Source organism: Oratosquilla oratoria, chromosome 12, assembly GCF_046742065.1.
Source record: "Oratosquilla oratoria isolate Oo_2021 chromosome 12, ASM4674206v1, whole genome shotgun sequence".
NCBI lineage: Eukaryota > Metazoa > Arthropoda > Malacostraca > Stomatopoda > Squillidae > Oratosquilla > Oratosquilla oratoria.
The window spans coordinates 50,117,190-50,130,318 of NC_134788.1; the positions used below are offsets into that span (position 1 = coordinate 50,117,190).

General features: G+C 40.7%; 2 protein-coding genes across 2 annotated transcripts in view; one reads left to right on the top strand and one right to left on the bottom strand.

The window, feature by feature from the left end:
- woc (zinc finger protein without children) overlaps window positions 1–6,960 on the bottom strand; it is a 118,377-nt gene extending 111,417 nt beyond the window's left edge. Inside the window, exon 1 of the mRNA XM_076195871.1 lies at window positions 6,681–6,960. The gene's annotated coding sequence lies outside the window, so the exon portion shown is untranslated. The remainder of the gene's footprint in view (window positions 1–6,680) is intronic.
- Window positions 6,961–7,168: 208 nt separating this feature from the next.
- LOC143031699 (pre-mRNA-splicing factor RBM22) lies at window positions 7,169–12,788 on the top strand. Its single transcript, XM_076195869.1, has 3 exons — window positions 7,169–7,281; window positions 9,914–10,144; window positions 10,694–12,788. The coding sequence occupies exons 1-3, from the start codon at window positions 7,228–7,230 to the stop codon at window positions 11,915–11,917; spliced, it is 1,509 nt and encodes a 502-aa protein (XP_076051984.1). The 5' UTR covers window positions 7,169–7,227; the 3' UTR covers window positions 11,918–12,788.
- The last annotated feature ends 341 nt before the right edge of the window (window positions 12,789–13,129 follow it).

Consider the following 13,129-nt stretch of genomic DNA (forward strand, 5'->3'; position numbering starts at 1 on the left):
GGCTGCATCACAGTATCATTCACACCTAACCACTCCCTGAGCACCCCCCCCATCCTCACCCTTCCCTTCTTTGCATCACAGTATCATCTACACACAGCCATTCTCCACTCACCCCTATCTTCTGCCTTCTCCCTTCCTAGCTCAACAGGTATTCCCCTCTTGCCCCATTCATCTCTCAGGTGTCCACACCATCCCAGTGGCAGGGGAGTTACATTTTTCATTAAAATTTTACACAGCTAACTGCATTCTCAATCCAGCCACTCCAGACAACTCCAAGTAGCCACCATCTAGCCCTTCTAAGTTACCAAAAGAGGCTGGATGACACCATTGCAGACAACTGCGCAGGATGTAACACTTCACTCCACACGACACATTAAGGAAGACTACATTGTACACAATGAAGCATACCAGCAACACAATATACACTATAATGGATTTGTGGTGAAAACCCCCATTCCCAACAGTCTTGGGAATGACAACAACTCGATCAAGGATGACGTGGACAAGGAGTCAATTTTGGTGGATATTATAGGCTGGAAGAAACTTACTATTGGGATTCTCTAGAGACAACCAACCCCAAGTATGGAAGAGACTAAACTACTGATGTAAGAAATTTGCATGGCATCACAGTGCAAACATGACATGACCGTTATGTTTGCACTGTGATGCCATGCAAATTTCTTACATCAGTAGTTTAGTCTCTTCCATACTTGGGGTTGGTTGTCTCTAGAGAACCCCAATAGTAAGTTTCTTCCAGCCTATAATAGGATAACAGAGTATAAGATCAGGAAGTACAAAAGTTTTAAGATATGGTACAAGATAATTTCTTAATACAATGGAATACCAATTCTACATGGGCAAACATTTTGGACTTACTGGTAACAAAGACGATACAATAAGAAGCACATCTGTAAGTGACAGAGTGGATACTTGCAATCATCAAGAAACAAGGAAGGAAACAGAGTAAAAACAACATATTAGCACTTGACTTTAGAAAGGCTGATTTTGAGGAAATGAAACTCCTGAGTAAACTTGGTACCACTAATAGCCCTGACTTAGGTCATGACAAGTGGGGAGTAGGGCAATTCTCAAATGAGGTGACTAATAAGATCAGCCCAGAGATCACAATACCCCATCTGCTAGGATTCACAATACCCCATCTGCTAGGATTCCACTTACCCTACAGAAAAGTTTACAAAGGAGGAGCACACTGACAGAAGACCTTTTGGTCCATAAATAGGTGGGATAGATACATATATATATATATATATATAATGAAATAATATAATAATAAATAAATAGGTAAAGTTAAATACTAAACAAACAGGTAAATAGTAAATAATAATAAACTGGCAGATAATAAATGATAATCAAGCAGATAATAATACACTAATAACAAATAGTTCATCTGAAATTAATACATCTAAATGGATGACAGCTTGAAAAATAAGATTGGAATAAAAAGAGGGCATTATGTTTGAATGACGAGGGGAGAAACACACCTCAGGACTAGGTATAAAATGGCTAGACTGATTAAAAAGAACACACAGAGCAAAATATAATCATGAAATTAAGGTCGCCAGACAAGAGGGATATAACTCCAAGTTTCTTTCGTCTCTACAGAACTAAAAATAAGGGAAAGATAGACCTAATTAAATCCAACAAGAATGTCTTGATAGATGCAAAGGAATCAATGAGCAATGCATTTAACAATTTTGTCCCAGTATTTACAAACAAGAGGGTGTGATACCTCATTGCAATGCAATCTTCAGTGGGGGAAGAGAGAAATAGATTAACTAGCATCAGCATTAGTAAAAAGATGTAGTCAAACAAATAGAATGAAAACTACATATCCCCCTGATCCAGATGAAAATTTTCTGTGAGTGATGAGAGTAAATTTGAGTTGTGTGCGCAATTCATGAAAGTATCTAGCAAATCAGTTGACTGCATTTGTTCCTAATTCATGGGGGTATGCAAACATTGTGCCTGTATCAGCAGTAATAAATCCTTCACGCACAACTACAGACCGACCAGTTTCACATCAGTAATAGACAAAATGCTGGAATCATTAATGGCAAATAGTATCGGGGATCATATTGAAAGACAACCCGATTCGCATGGCTTCACCAGGGGTAGGTTGTGTGTGATTAATCTTAAATCTCTTATGCCAACGTCTACAAGGCAGCATATTATGATGATAGTCATGATATTATATACCTTGACTTTAGCAAAGTGTTCGACAAGGTTCCCTACCAAAGATGATTAAAATCAAGGCTCAGGCATAGTGTTTGAGTGGATTACAGCATGGATTCATGAGATTACAGCAATACAAGTTGGATTCAACAAGGTTCCCTATCAAAGAATATTAAAATCAAGGCCCCAGGCATAGTGTTTGAATGGATTACAGCATGGATTAGTGACAGATTACAGCAATACAGGTTGGATGACAATTTGCCATGTACTGCACCTTGTAATTCTCGACCGTAGATGGTTCAACATTTCACTAATTTTAGTCCCATGGTCTGCCTTCTTTATGTAATGATTTGGACAAATTACTTTAGTTAATTCCTTTACAGGTGCCATGGAAACAATACTGCCACTAGGGAAATGAAGAAAACCAGTGTGGAAAAAGAGCAAGGTCCCAAAGAGAGGGGTTACCTGTGCGTCCTTTTCCCACGGCAGCATGGGAGTGAATGGGTGGGTTCTCCCTTACTCTCTGCACTGCTGGCCCTGCATAACAGCAGGGGGGTTACCAGATACTATCTACACCATTTCACCCCAGAAAACACCATCCAAGTTTTGATATAAAAATGGAGCTGCATACTTTCAATAAGTGATACATATATATATATATATACATATATATATACTGAATGGGTCCCAGTGAACAGATACACATTTTTATCAATCACAATACACTTTAATTCTAAGCCATCAACAATGAGAAACTCAAGGAGGCCAACATGCAGAAATAGAAACATGGTACAGCCAAGGATGCAAACCTGTGCTAGATTGTGACATGTATATAAATATATATACTCATTTTTTCCCCTTTCAAAATCATTACCAACGATCATGGTATCATTCCCCCCTCTCTCCTTGGCTTTTCTACTCTGTATGCTCTGTTTGACGGACTTTGCATTTAGTGTGACCATATTTCATGCAAATTAATTTCCTTGGAAGGATCTGAACAACCACAAACCCACCCCATCTTCCAATGATCAGATTCCCAGTCATTTGAATCTCTCCGTATACGAGAATCCGTGCCCACTTACAACACAATTAACTATTGTTCTTTGTGGCTGCTCTAGTTTTGTTACGTTTTCTTCCTGGTTGTTGTTATTTTCACCAATTCTCCTCAAAAAGGGCAAGAGGCAAAATGGCCGCTGATGCACTATATACTATTATCCGTGTTATTATTACGTGATATGATCTTGGGATGGTGATCACGGGTAATGGCCTAAGCATCTTTCCTTCTTTGATAACTTCATAACTTACATCTTCCACTCTCTCTCTCTCTTTTAGCTTTAGTCATACAATGCTGAGGTCTTTTTCGAATGTTTTGTGAGGACCACACACACACACACTTCACATAACTATAAGCCATTACTGTCCCAATGGACATGGGAATAGGGTTTATGTAGTGTGTGTCACATTACTGTTCATTTATCGGACCCTGGACAAACTACAAAACTCTCATCCTGAAAGATAACAGCCATCAATCACAAGTTCTCCATGTGACCCAAGACCAAAATCAAACATTCACACCAAGACAAATCTAAAGTTAGGAATAATAGAAATAAATATATAAACACACACACACACACACATCTAAAAAAGATCTGGGAGTAATTATCTCAAACGACTTGTCCTCTGATGTACAAATAAACACAATTGTTGGAGAATCCTATAACTTGCAAAGATCAATAAAAGTGGCATTTACCTATTTGGATCAAGAAATGATTAAAAAAATATTAGTCACACTGTTAAGGCCTAGACTACAATGTTTGGCAACATTGTGGTCACCCAGTACCAAAAAGAATATAAAGAAAATTGAAAGAATCCAGAGAGCAACCACAAAAATGGCCCCAGCACTTTCAAACTTGTTATATGAAGAGACTGGCTAAATTGGAGTTACCAGCTTTGGAGCAAAGAAGAGAGAGGTGACCTACTGACCACCTATAGAATCATGAAGGGCACAGAAATACTTGATAAAAAGGACTTGTTAAATTGGGACAAGAGAAACACAAGAGGACATGGAAAGAAACTCAAAAGATAGTTATAGAAGAGATCTGAAGAAGAACAGTTTTCCACATAGAGTGGTGGACACTTGGAACAAGCTGGACAAAACAGTAGTGTGTGCAAAAACCATACACAAATTTAAGAGAAAGTTGGATAACTTTATGGATGGGGATGACAGGTGGTTATGCATTGGAAACTGCCTAGTGTAGGCCTTATGGTCTCTTGCAGTCTCCTTCATTCTTGTGTTCATACCATGCAGACACAAGGAACTTCTTCTTAGCACCAAGAGATTCAAAGATAGTTGTGAATGGAGGAACCAATACAAAAGGAACACCCATCCCTTCTGCCCAAGACCCTACACATACATACATACATCCACCAACAGATTTCCCCCCCCTTACATGGGGGGTAGCCAAAAAAGAAAAAGGCATAGAAACCACTCCTACCCATTCCATTCCCTACATATTCCACTCCCCTCTTATCTTGGCACCTCCTGGATGACAGGGGATGGGATTAGGAGTCCTGCCACCTGTAGCCCCAAAGGGGACATTCCTAAAAAAGTAAAGGCATTTCCCAAGACCCAAAGTTCTCATGATATCCATTTAGTGTTCAATCGGCATTTGTCCACACAGCTGTCAAATGGAATGATATGCATTTGTGCCCCACGCACACAACACCTGTTCATAACTCGCAAAAAACGTGAACCTTAGAAGCGAGGACTGACGTCATATTCTTCTGGTGTTTGATCAAACATTTTGGTGTTTTATGATTTTTTGTTTTATTTGGCCAAATTACAAGAATCTTGTCATCGGAGTTTAATGGGTAAGGGAGGTAGCCAAGTCAAAAGGCAAGCACGCATTGACTCCCACTCCCATCCACCCCCTCCCTCCCTCTCTTCTTAGCTCCTCATGGATGATGGGTCATCCGTCTCCTGCCCAGGTCAGTGTTATAACACCAAAACATAATTTTTTTTTTTTTGGAAATACAAATTTCTGAGTTTGCTTCTTCTAGCCTAGCCAAACTTAACATACATACATATACCAAAGGCTTTAATCCCACTTACATGGGAGGTAGCCAAAAGACAAAGAAACCACTCCCACCCATTCCATCTCCTACATACTCCACTCCCCTCTACTCTCTTCATGCTTAACATAACCTAAATTAATGCAGCCATCAAGATGAACGGCCTAAGAAGCAAACCTGCAATTATAGGAAAATTAATATAGATGAAAAAACAAATAACAAAAATCAATAAATATAAATAAATTTGTATATAAAAAAACCCAGCATGAACTACACTCTTGTTAAATCTTAGCTTCTTGTGCCTAGTTATATAATTCTCCTGAACATTCTATCATTTAGTATTGAAGTACTAAAGAGTGGAGGTAGAGAGAAAAATAAAATCTAACAAGCAAAATGGAATTCTCATTCTCAAAATTCTGAACACAAATCTCATTATAAGTACAAGGAATTTGATGCAAAGGACAAAGTCAATGAATGGAACAAAGAGGAAGATCACACTTTCCAGAACATTAGAAAGAATAAGTCAAAATACAACACAGAGATGCATGGCATATAAAAACACCAAAATTTAATAACTTGATGTTCTGCAGTAATTTCTAGTACCCAAGATATTATGTTCTCAGGAAAGGCAAGTAATATATCAATACTAACAATGTTTTCCAGGCTGTTTAATTTTAACTATATTAAGTTTAAAATGACCTAAAGTAGATGCATAAATGTGCGAACCTCCCATCATAGCTAAAAAAATAAATAAAATAAAAGATGGTGATGAGACTGTAGACTCAGGATAATTTAGAGAAATAACCTGCCCATATAGGAATACTACACAGAGCAAATTAGTCATTACAGGCAACTTAAAACAAATACTTGTTAATCATAAGTTACTAATATATTACTGCACAATGACAGACACTATGCCCTGCATATTCTCATGGTTGGTACACACTACCAATTACTATCAAAACCACTAAAACACAATAAACAACATTAGCCAGCTCATTAAGTACACAATACAACCTGGACATGTTAGCCTGATTAATATCAGAAATGTATTCTACTTTGCAATAATTCTATGGTTCCCAGTGTCAACACTTAAGACCTAAGTTCTTCAGGTAATAAGATTCCTATGAAGTTCTACCAAGACTTAAGAAACTCAACTTGGGGTTTACCATCACTTTGACATAGGGAAAATGTGAGAAAAACTATGCCTACGTGAGTATTTATCACTAACATTAACGTTGAGCATTTACCAAAATCAAGCCTGCTTACCCAATAAATCACACAAGCGTCAGAGGGGCCTTCTAATTTGGCAAGGGCAGGTAACTCTGTCAAATGGAGTTCTAAGAATATACCTTACGATTACTAGTGACAGTGACAAAAACTAAGTTGTAAACAATCAGTGGCATGCTTTCTACCTTTGTCACTGCTTCACATAACTGGCAAGGGCTAAAAGCTTCTCATTGCTGATTCGTTTTCTTCAAGGACTCACTCCCTTCGACGTCTTTTCACACTTCCCCGTGTCCGGTGATCGATGTAGCTGTCATCCAGGCGTAAACACTAAATCTTCAGGATTATTTCTAAAGAATAAATATCCCGATTGAAATATAATGCGTACGATTTTGAAGGTATAGTAGATGCACGCGCTAGGCCGACTTCGTTTTGGCGGCCATAATAGCATTCATGGCGTACACAAAGAAAATCCTGCGTTTTGGTTGGTCGAGCGTCAGTGACGTCATAGTGCAACCTTTTCAATCGACATATAAACCACGATTCAGGCTTAACACCTGTGCCATAGATAAACATCAATTTATTGAAATTTAACTACATGTTAAAGATAGGTGCAATTTAAATATATATATTAAAATATGCAACCTGATATACAATGTACACAAGCCTGAGTATTTTCGGGAAGCGCAACGTTTGATTAAACAAATGACGAGCGGTTAGACTAACTAAGTAAACATGGCTATGTCCAAATCTACTAACACATACAATCGACAAAATTGGGAAGATGCTGTAAGTATAAGAGTTGTGTGGGATATGGTTGTAAATATGAAGTAATTATCTTCTCTGTGGCTACTGGTAGAACGTAGAAATTAATGCATGTCGACCAATATTGGTGGCACCATAACCATGCAGTTTGGTGTCTGCCGTATTGAGGAAGGGCCACATAAAGTGTATTGAATATACTCTTGCTGAATTAGTTATATGCCTTATACATTTACAACCATTGCCTAACGTCTAGAGGATGTGTCATTAGAATCAGGATATTGATAACAGTCAAGGTGATTGTGCTGAGGTATTTCAAGTTCATGATTGTAAAGGTCGATTTTACCAGATTGATAATGAACTTGAATTTATTAATAACATAGCTCTTCTAGATCCAAGGGTCGGGACCTTGTAGGATAAAGTTCATATAAACTCACAGTCCATAGTGTGTATGCTTAAAGGCAGTTAAGTGTCAGTATTTACAAGTAAATTTGATGGAACATGGTATATCAATTGGAGTCTCAGTATTGCCCCCAGCCCCACATGTGATTATATACATCATTGCCATTGATTGAAGACGAAACCTGTAGCAGTAGCAGATGTGTTAAAGCAGCAGTATTACGTAATTTGGTCCTATTCTAGGTTCTTGATGGTAACCTGATTTGTGGTATAGCTGTGACCCTCATGAACTCCTTAGTCCATTTATGTAGTGTGTATCTTGGACACTTGAGAGTAATTGAAGACCCATTGTTACTTTGATCTGAGCTAACTGCCTTGCGGTAGAGGTATTATACCTCACTTCATCTAGTAAAGAAGAGGGATTCATTATTGTGGCCCAGTTTGACAGAAGTTGTTGACTTGGAAAGATGTTGATAAAATTCTAGAATTGCACAAACATGGCTATTTAACATGAAATTTACATTGTGTAATTGCTCGTAATGCAATATATCCAAACCTAACATAATCATTCCATAGAAGAAAAAAAAATAGATATTTGAAATGTAAAAACAAAAGAAATGAAAAATATGTTTGTGTGATCTAGATTAATACCAAGATGCCACCCCATGTTATGTGAGATTAGGTGTTGACTGTCGTAACCAACGATCCCAGGTAGTGTATTTTAGGATAGCAAGGCTCGTAGAATTTTTTTGTCAGAGACCAAGGATAGGTATGTGGTACTGTTGTAATCGAACATCAATTAATGGCGGTCTTGGAAAATGTACTCGAGGGTGCTGTCGTTGTGGACTATTTTCATAACCCGTCAGCGTCCACACCTATGTTTGGAGGTGCAGCCCTGAAGAGTTGGAACTGTTAACTTGTGTTACCACCCGTCTCCTCATCTTTTCACACAAGGCGAAAGAAGAAAGCATTCCTCTTCGTCCACCTCCACCATCTGTGCACTCCAAGGGCTCTGTTTGGGGTGATGCTCATGTCATGATTTACCACACACTCGATGGCGCAATGGTTAGAATTCCTGGCCAGTATTACGGCGGTCCGGGTTCAAATCACGTTATCAGAGCACCTCGCTGAGGTGCCCAATGTCGGGCATTATCTTCAAACCCTAGTCATGGTGCTAGAGATCCAACAGCTAATTATAAGTCACAAATCTTGACCCATGTGTCCTCTATGTTATTATTTGTCTGCTTGTTTATTATTATTTGCTTTATTTTCATTTATTATCATTTTTATATCCGTTTATTATTATTTACTATTAACCTGCTTGTTTATTATTTAACTATACATATGCATTTATTTTATTTTAATATAATATTTATTTAGTCATCATTATCGTATATATATTTCTTTCCACATCCACCGTAGTTATGGACCAAAAGGTCTCCTGTCAGCATGCTCCCCCTTTGTAATCCTTTGTCTGTGTCGCACCCTTAATCCTAAGTCTAGAATTGTCTTTCCTAGGTTTAAGGTTGTAAATCTCTTGTCAGGTACAAACAAGTCTCAGTGAGCTTGTAGGACTCACAGTAATAGATTTAAATTGGACAAATTTAGATTTAACCCATTAAACTCCGATGAGAAGATGTCTTGTCATTTGGTCAAATAAAACAAAAAATTATAAAACACCAAAATGTTTGATCCAACACCAGAAAAATATGACGTCAGTCGTCCTCGCAAGCGAGCGAAGCGAGGAGGACTGACGTCATATTTTTCTGGTGTTGGATAAAACATTTTGGTGTTTTATAATTTTTTGTTTTATTTGACCAAATGACAAGACATCTTGTCATCGGAGTTTAATGGGTTAAGAAGGAAATAGGAAAGGATTGGTGTACTAATAGGGTGGTCAACAAATGAAATAGACATTGTAACCATGTCGTGAGCATTGGAACTATCAGTTGTTTTAAGAAACAGACAATTTGGTGGATAGGGATGACAGGTGGTAATGGACATGGAACTGCCTAGTGTAGGCCTCATGGTCTCTTGCTGTCTCCTTCATTCTTATGTTATCACAAAGAAGAGAAGCTGGGTTAAAGTGATTGTCATAACTGGAAGAGATTGTGCAGTTTTACTGATGCTGAAATAACCGTGGTCGAAAAAGTTCACGAACGGGTGGAAGAGGGTCAGTTTGGGATACCACGTCGAAAGATTGATTTTTGATATGCGAACGCACCAGTTTCTCAGCGTTTTTTCTTTCTCCGTTTTACAGGACTTCCCAATTCTGTGCCAGACGTGTCTGGGCGACAATCCGTACGTTCGCATGATGCGTGAGAAGTTCGGCAAAGAGTGCAAGATTTGCACGCGACCTTTCACCGTCTTTCGTTGGTGCCCTGGGGCCCGTATGCGCTTCAAGAAGACTGAAGTGTGCCAGACCTGTGCTAAAATGAAGAACGTCTGCCAGACATGTCTCCTCGACTTGGAGTACGGTTTGCCAACACAGGTGAGTGACGGAGTCAAAGAACTACTCAGGTTATTTTTATTAACTTTCTCTCTCTCTCTCTCTCATCACATTCACTTGGAGAGTTGGCGACTAGCTAATGCTCTCCTCTCTCTACACCTTTGAGACGGTGACAGACAGAGCCCCACACCGATACAACACAGGCAGCGGTTCTCCAAAGTTTCTTCCCAGAGGCGTCGTCTGTGGGAGGTTCTGAGGATTGTTGCCAACTACATTTTCCTTCTCTTCTTCTTTTTCTTATTCTTCTTCTTCCTCTTCTTTTTATTTACCATATTTATATATTTTATCTTATTATTATTATCCCCCTTTCTTTTTTCATCCAGTTGAACTTCATACAATAATTAATTGACAGATTGATTGATTTTTCTCTCACACATTTGTACAGCAATTCTATTTTCATTCCACTGCCCTACCACTAGAAGACCATGGTCAAGAATGCTGAAATTATTGACAGTAGGTCCTGTCAGCATCTCGTTGATTTTGAGCTTGCTAGGGACAATGGCAAATTTTCATTCGTCTTTTTTTTTCCAGGTTCGAGATGCCGCACTAAATCTTCAAGACGACATGCCAAAAAGTGATGTCAACAAGGAGTTTTATATCCAAAATATGGAGCGGCAAATGGCGGCCACTTCCGACGGTGCCACGGCGGCCGGTGCACTGGGGAAGACCAAGTCACACAGCGAAATGCTCCTCCGCCTGGCCCGCACAACACCATACTACAAGCGCAACCGTCCTCACATCTGCTCGTTTTGGGTGAAGGGGGAGTGCAAGCGAGGCGAAGAGTGTCCGTACAGACACGAGAAGCCCACGGATCCTGACGACCCACTGGCAGACCAGAACATCAAGGACCGCTATTACGGCGTCAATGACCCTGTCGCCGACAAACTGCTCAAACGGGCAGCAGCCATGCCAAGGTTAGAACCGCCAGAGGACAAGTCAATCACGACACTATACGTAGGTAACTTGGGCGAACGCATTGCCGACAAGGAGCTACGGGATCACTTCTACCAATATGGCGAGATCCGGAGCATTAATGTCGTGAGTAAGCAGCAGTACGCCTTCGTGCAGTTCACCACCCGCAGTTCTGCAGAGCTGGCCGCTGAACGCACGTTCAACAAATTGATCATTCAGGGAAGGCGGCTCAACATCAAATGGGGTAAGTCGCAGGCCAGGCTCGGGGCTCCCGGCGAGGGAGGCAATGAGATTATTGACACGGCTCGTCCGCTGGAGCCCGTGCCAGGGTTGCCGTCACTCCCCCCACCACCCGAAGAGCTGCAGAACAATTACTTCAACCTGTCGTCAAAACCCTCCAGTATCCCATTACCTCCTGGTCAGGCTCCGCAGCAGCAGCAACAACAGCAACAACAGCAGCAGCAGCAGCAACAGGCACTCCCTCCCACTGCAGCAGCTGTGGCAGCTGCAGCGGCGGCGGCAGCAGCCGCCGGAGGCATCGTACCTCCAAGACCACCACCCCCGGGAACCGCACCCCCACCTCCGCTCACGACTCCCCGGCCACCTCCCGGAATGCCTCCGCCAGCTCCCCCGGGACACTTGCCCCCACTTCCTCCTCCACCCTTTTTCCCGCCTCACCTGCGAGCTCCACTTCGGCCCCCGCCCGGCCTACGCCCCCCGAACTACTTCCCCCAGCCGCCCCCAATCCCCGGCGTGGGACCCCCTCCGCCACTCTCGCAGGCAGTCATCCACTACCCGTCTCAGGACCCAACTCAGATGGGGGCCAATCCAGACAGCAAATGAAGCGTTTCTTTATGTCTTGTTTCAAAACGTGCTTGGCTTCCTTTTTCTTTAGCCCTATTGCGTTTCTCTTGGAGGGGGGTTCCAAGCCGCTCCTTTTTGGGTTGCGAGGAACCGCTTCGTGTTTTTCTCTCTCCTACTCTCTCTTCGCTTTAAACATCAACATCCAGATTAATCGCTTCATTCCACACTCGTTCCCCAACCTTTTCGTTCAACTTACAAATGTGGAGGAAATGAAATATCCAATCGCGGTCATTCTCCACAAGTCACGTCTCCCTTCCTTTCAGCTTTCCACGATATGGCAGAAAGTAGCCTTGAAGACTTACAGGGACGGCTCGGGTAGAAAAGCTCGTCTGTTCTCCTCTGTATCTTTGTCTTCATCTCTGCTGTTTCCTTTTTGTCTCCTGTCTCTCAGCCAATTTTTATTAGCTCTATTTTCCTCAAAATTAGTTTCTCTTGCTCCTCCCTGACCTTACTGTTCCTCGTTACTTGAAAGACGATGTCAGAAGACATAATTGCGATTTTGTACATAATAGAAGGATGGATGGTAGTCCACATGTATGTGTGTGTGTGTCTGTGTGCGTGTATCCTTACGTGCGTGCACGTGCGAGCTTGTCCATGTGCGTATGTGTATACATAGTGGATACAAATTGATGTCTTATCATCGAAAAGAGATTACACAAAGCTTGCCATTTGGTGATCTGTATTGATTTTTATTGAGATTATTGTTACCATTATTGTTTTCTTTTCTTCACCAAATGGAGTTTTCTATGAAGAAAGATGTTCTACCTAGGTCATACCTGTTTTAAGGTTTAATGTAAGTAAACTGTTAATAAAACACATTTTTTTAATAAGAACGAGAGGAATTATTTAATTTTCATGAGTTTTCTTCTTACAACCTACTGTGCAAGAGGCTGGGACTGGTGTGAATATGGACCAGACTTCTGTGTAACTGAAACACAGACAACACAGCCAATGCAACACAGAGCAAAGACAGACTTCCTGTTGCTGAATTGAAGCACAGTTTTAGCCTCACTACAAATGCTGAGGTAGTTCATCTGGAAGTATTTCGCTGAATTGAAGCACAGTTTTAGCCTCTCACTACAAATCCTGAGGTAGTTCATCTGGAAGTATTTCAAGTGAGATTGAAGTTAAAATTGTACTTCAGTTCAGCATCAGGATGTCTTCATTTGCACAGTGCTCTGTCTTGGTTTA

What these genes read in the sequence shown, in the direction of transcription:
- LOC143031699 (XM_076195869.1), top strand. Translation starts at nt 7,228, where the DNA reads ATGGCTATGTCCAAATCTACTAACACATACAATCGACAAAATTGGGAA. An exon ending in GACAAAATTGGGAAGATGCT is followed by an intron (nt 7,282 to 9,913) that starts GTAAGTATAAGA and finishes TCCGTTTTACAG; the next exon opens with GACTTCCCAATTCTGTGCCA. An exon ending in AGTACGGTTTGCCAACACAG is followed by an intron (nt 10,145 to 10,693) that starts GTGAGTGACGGA and finishes TTTTTTTTCCAG; the next exon opens with GTTCGAGATGCCGCACTAAA.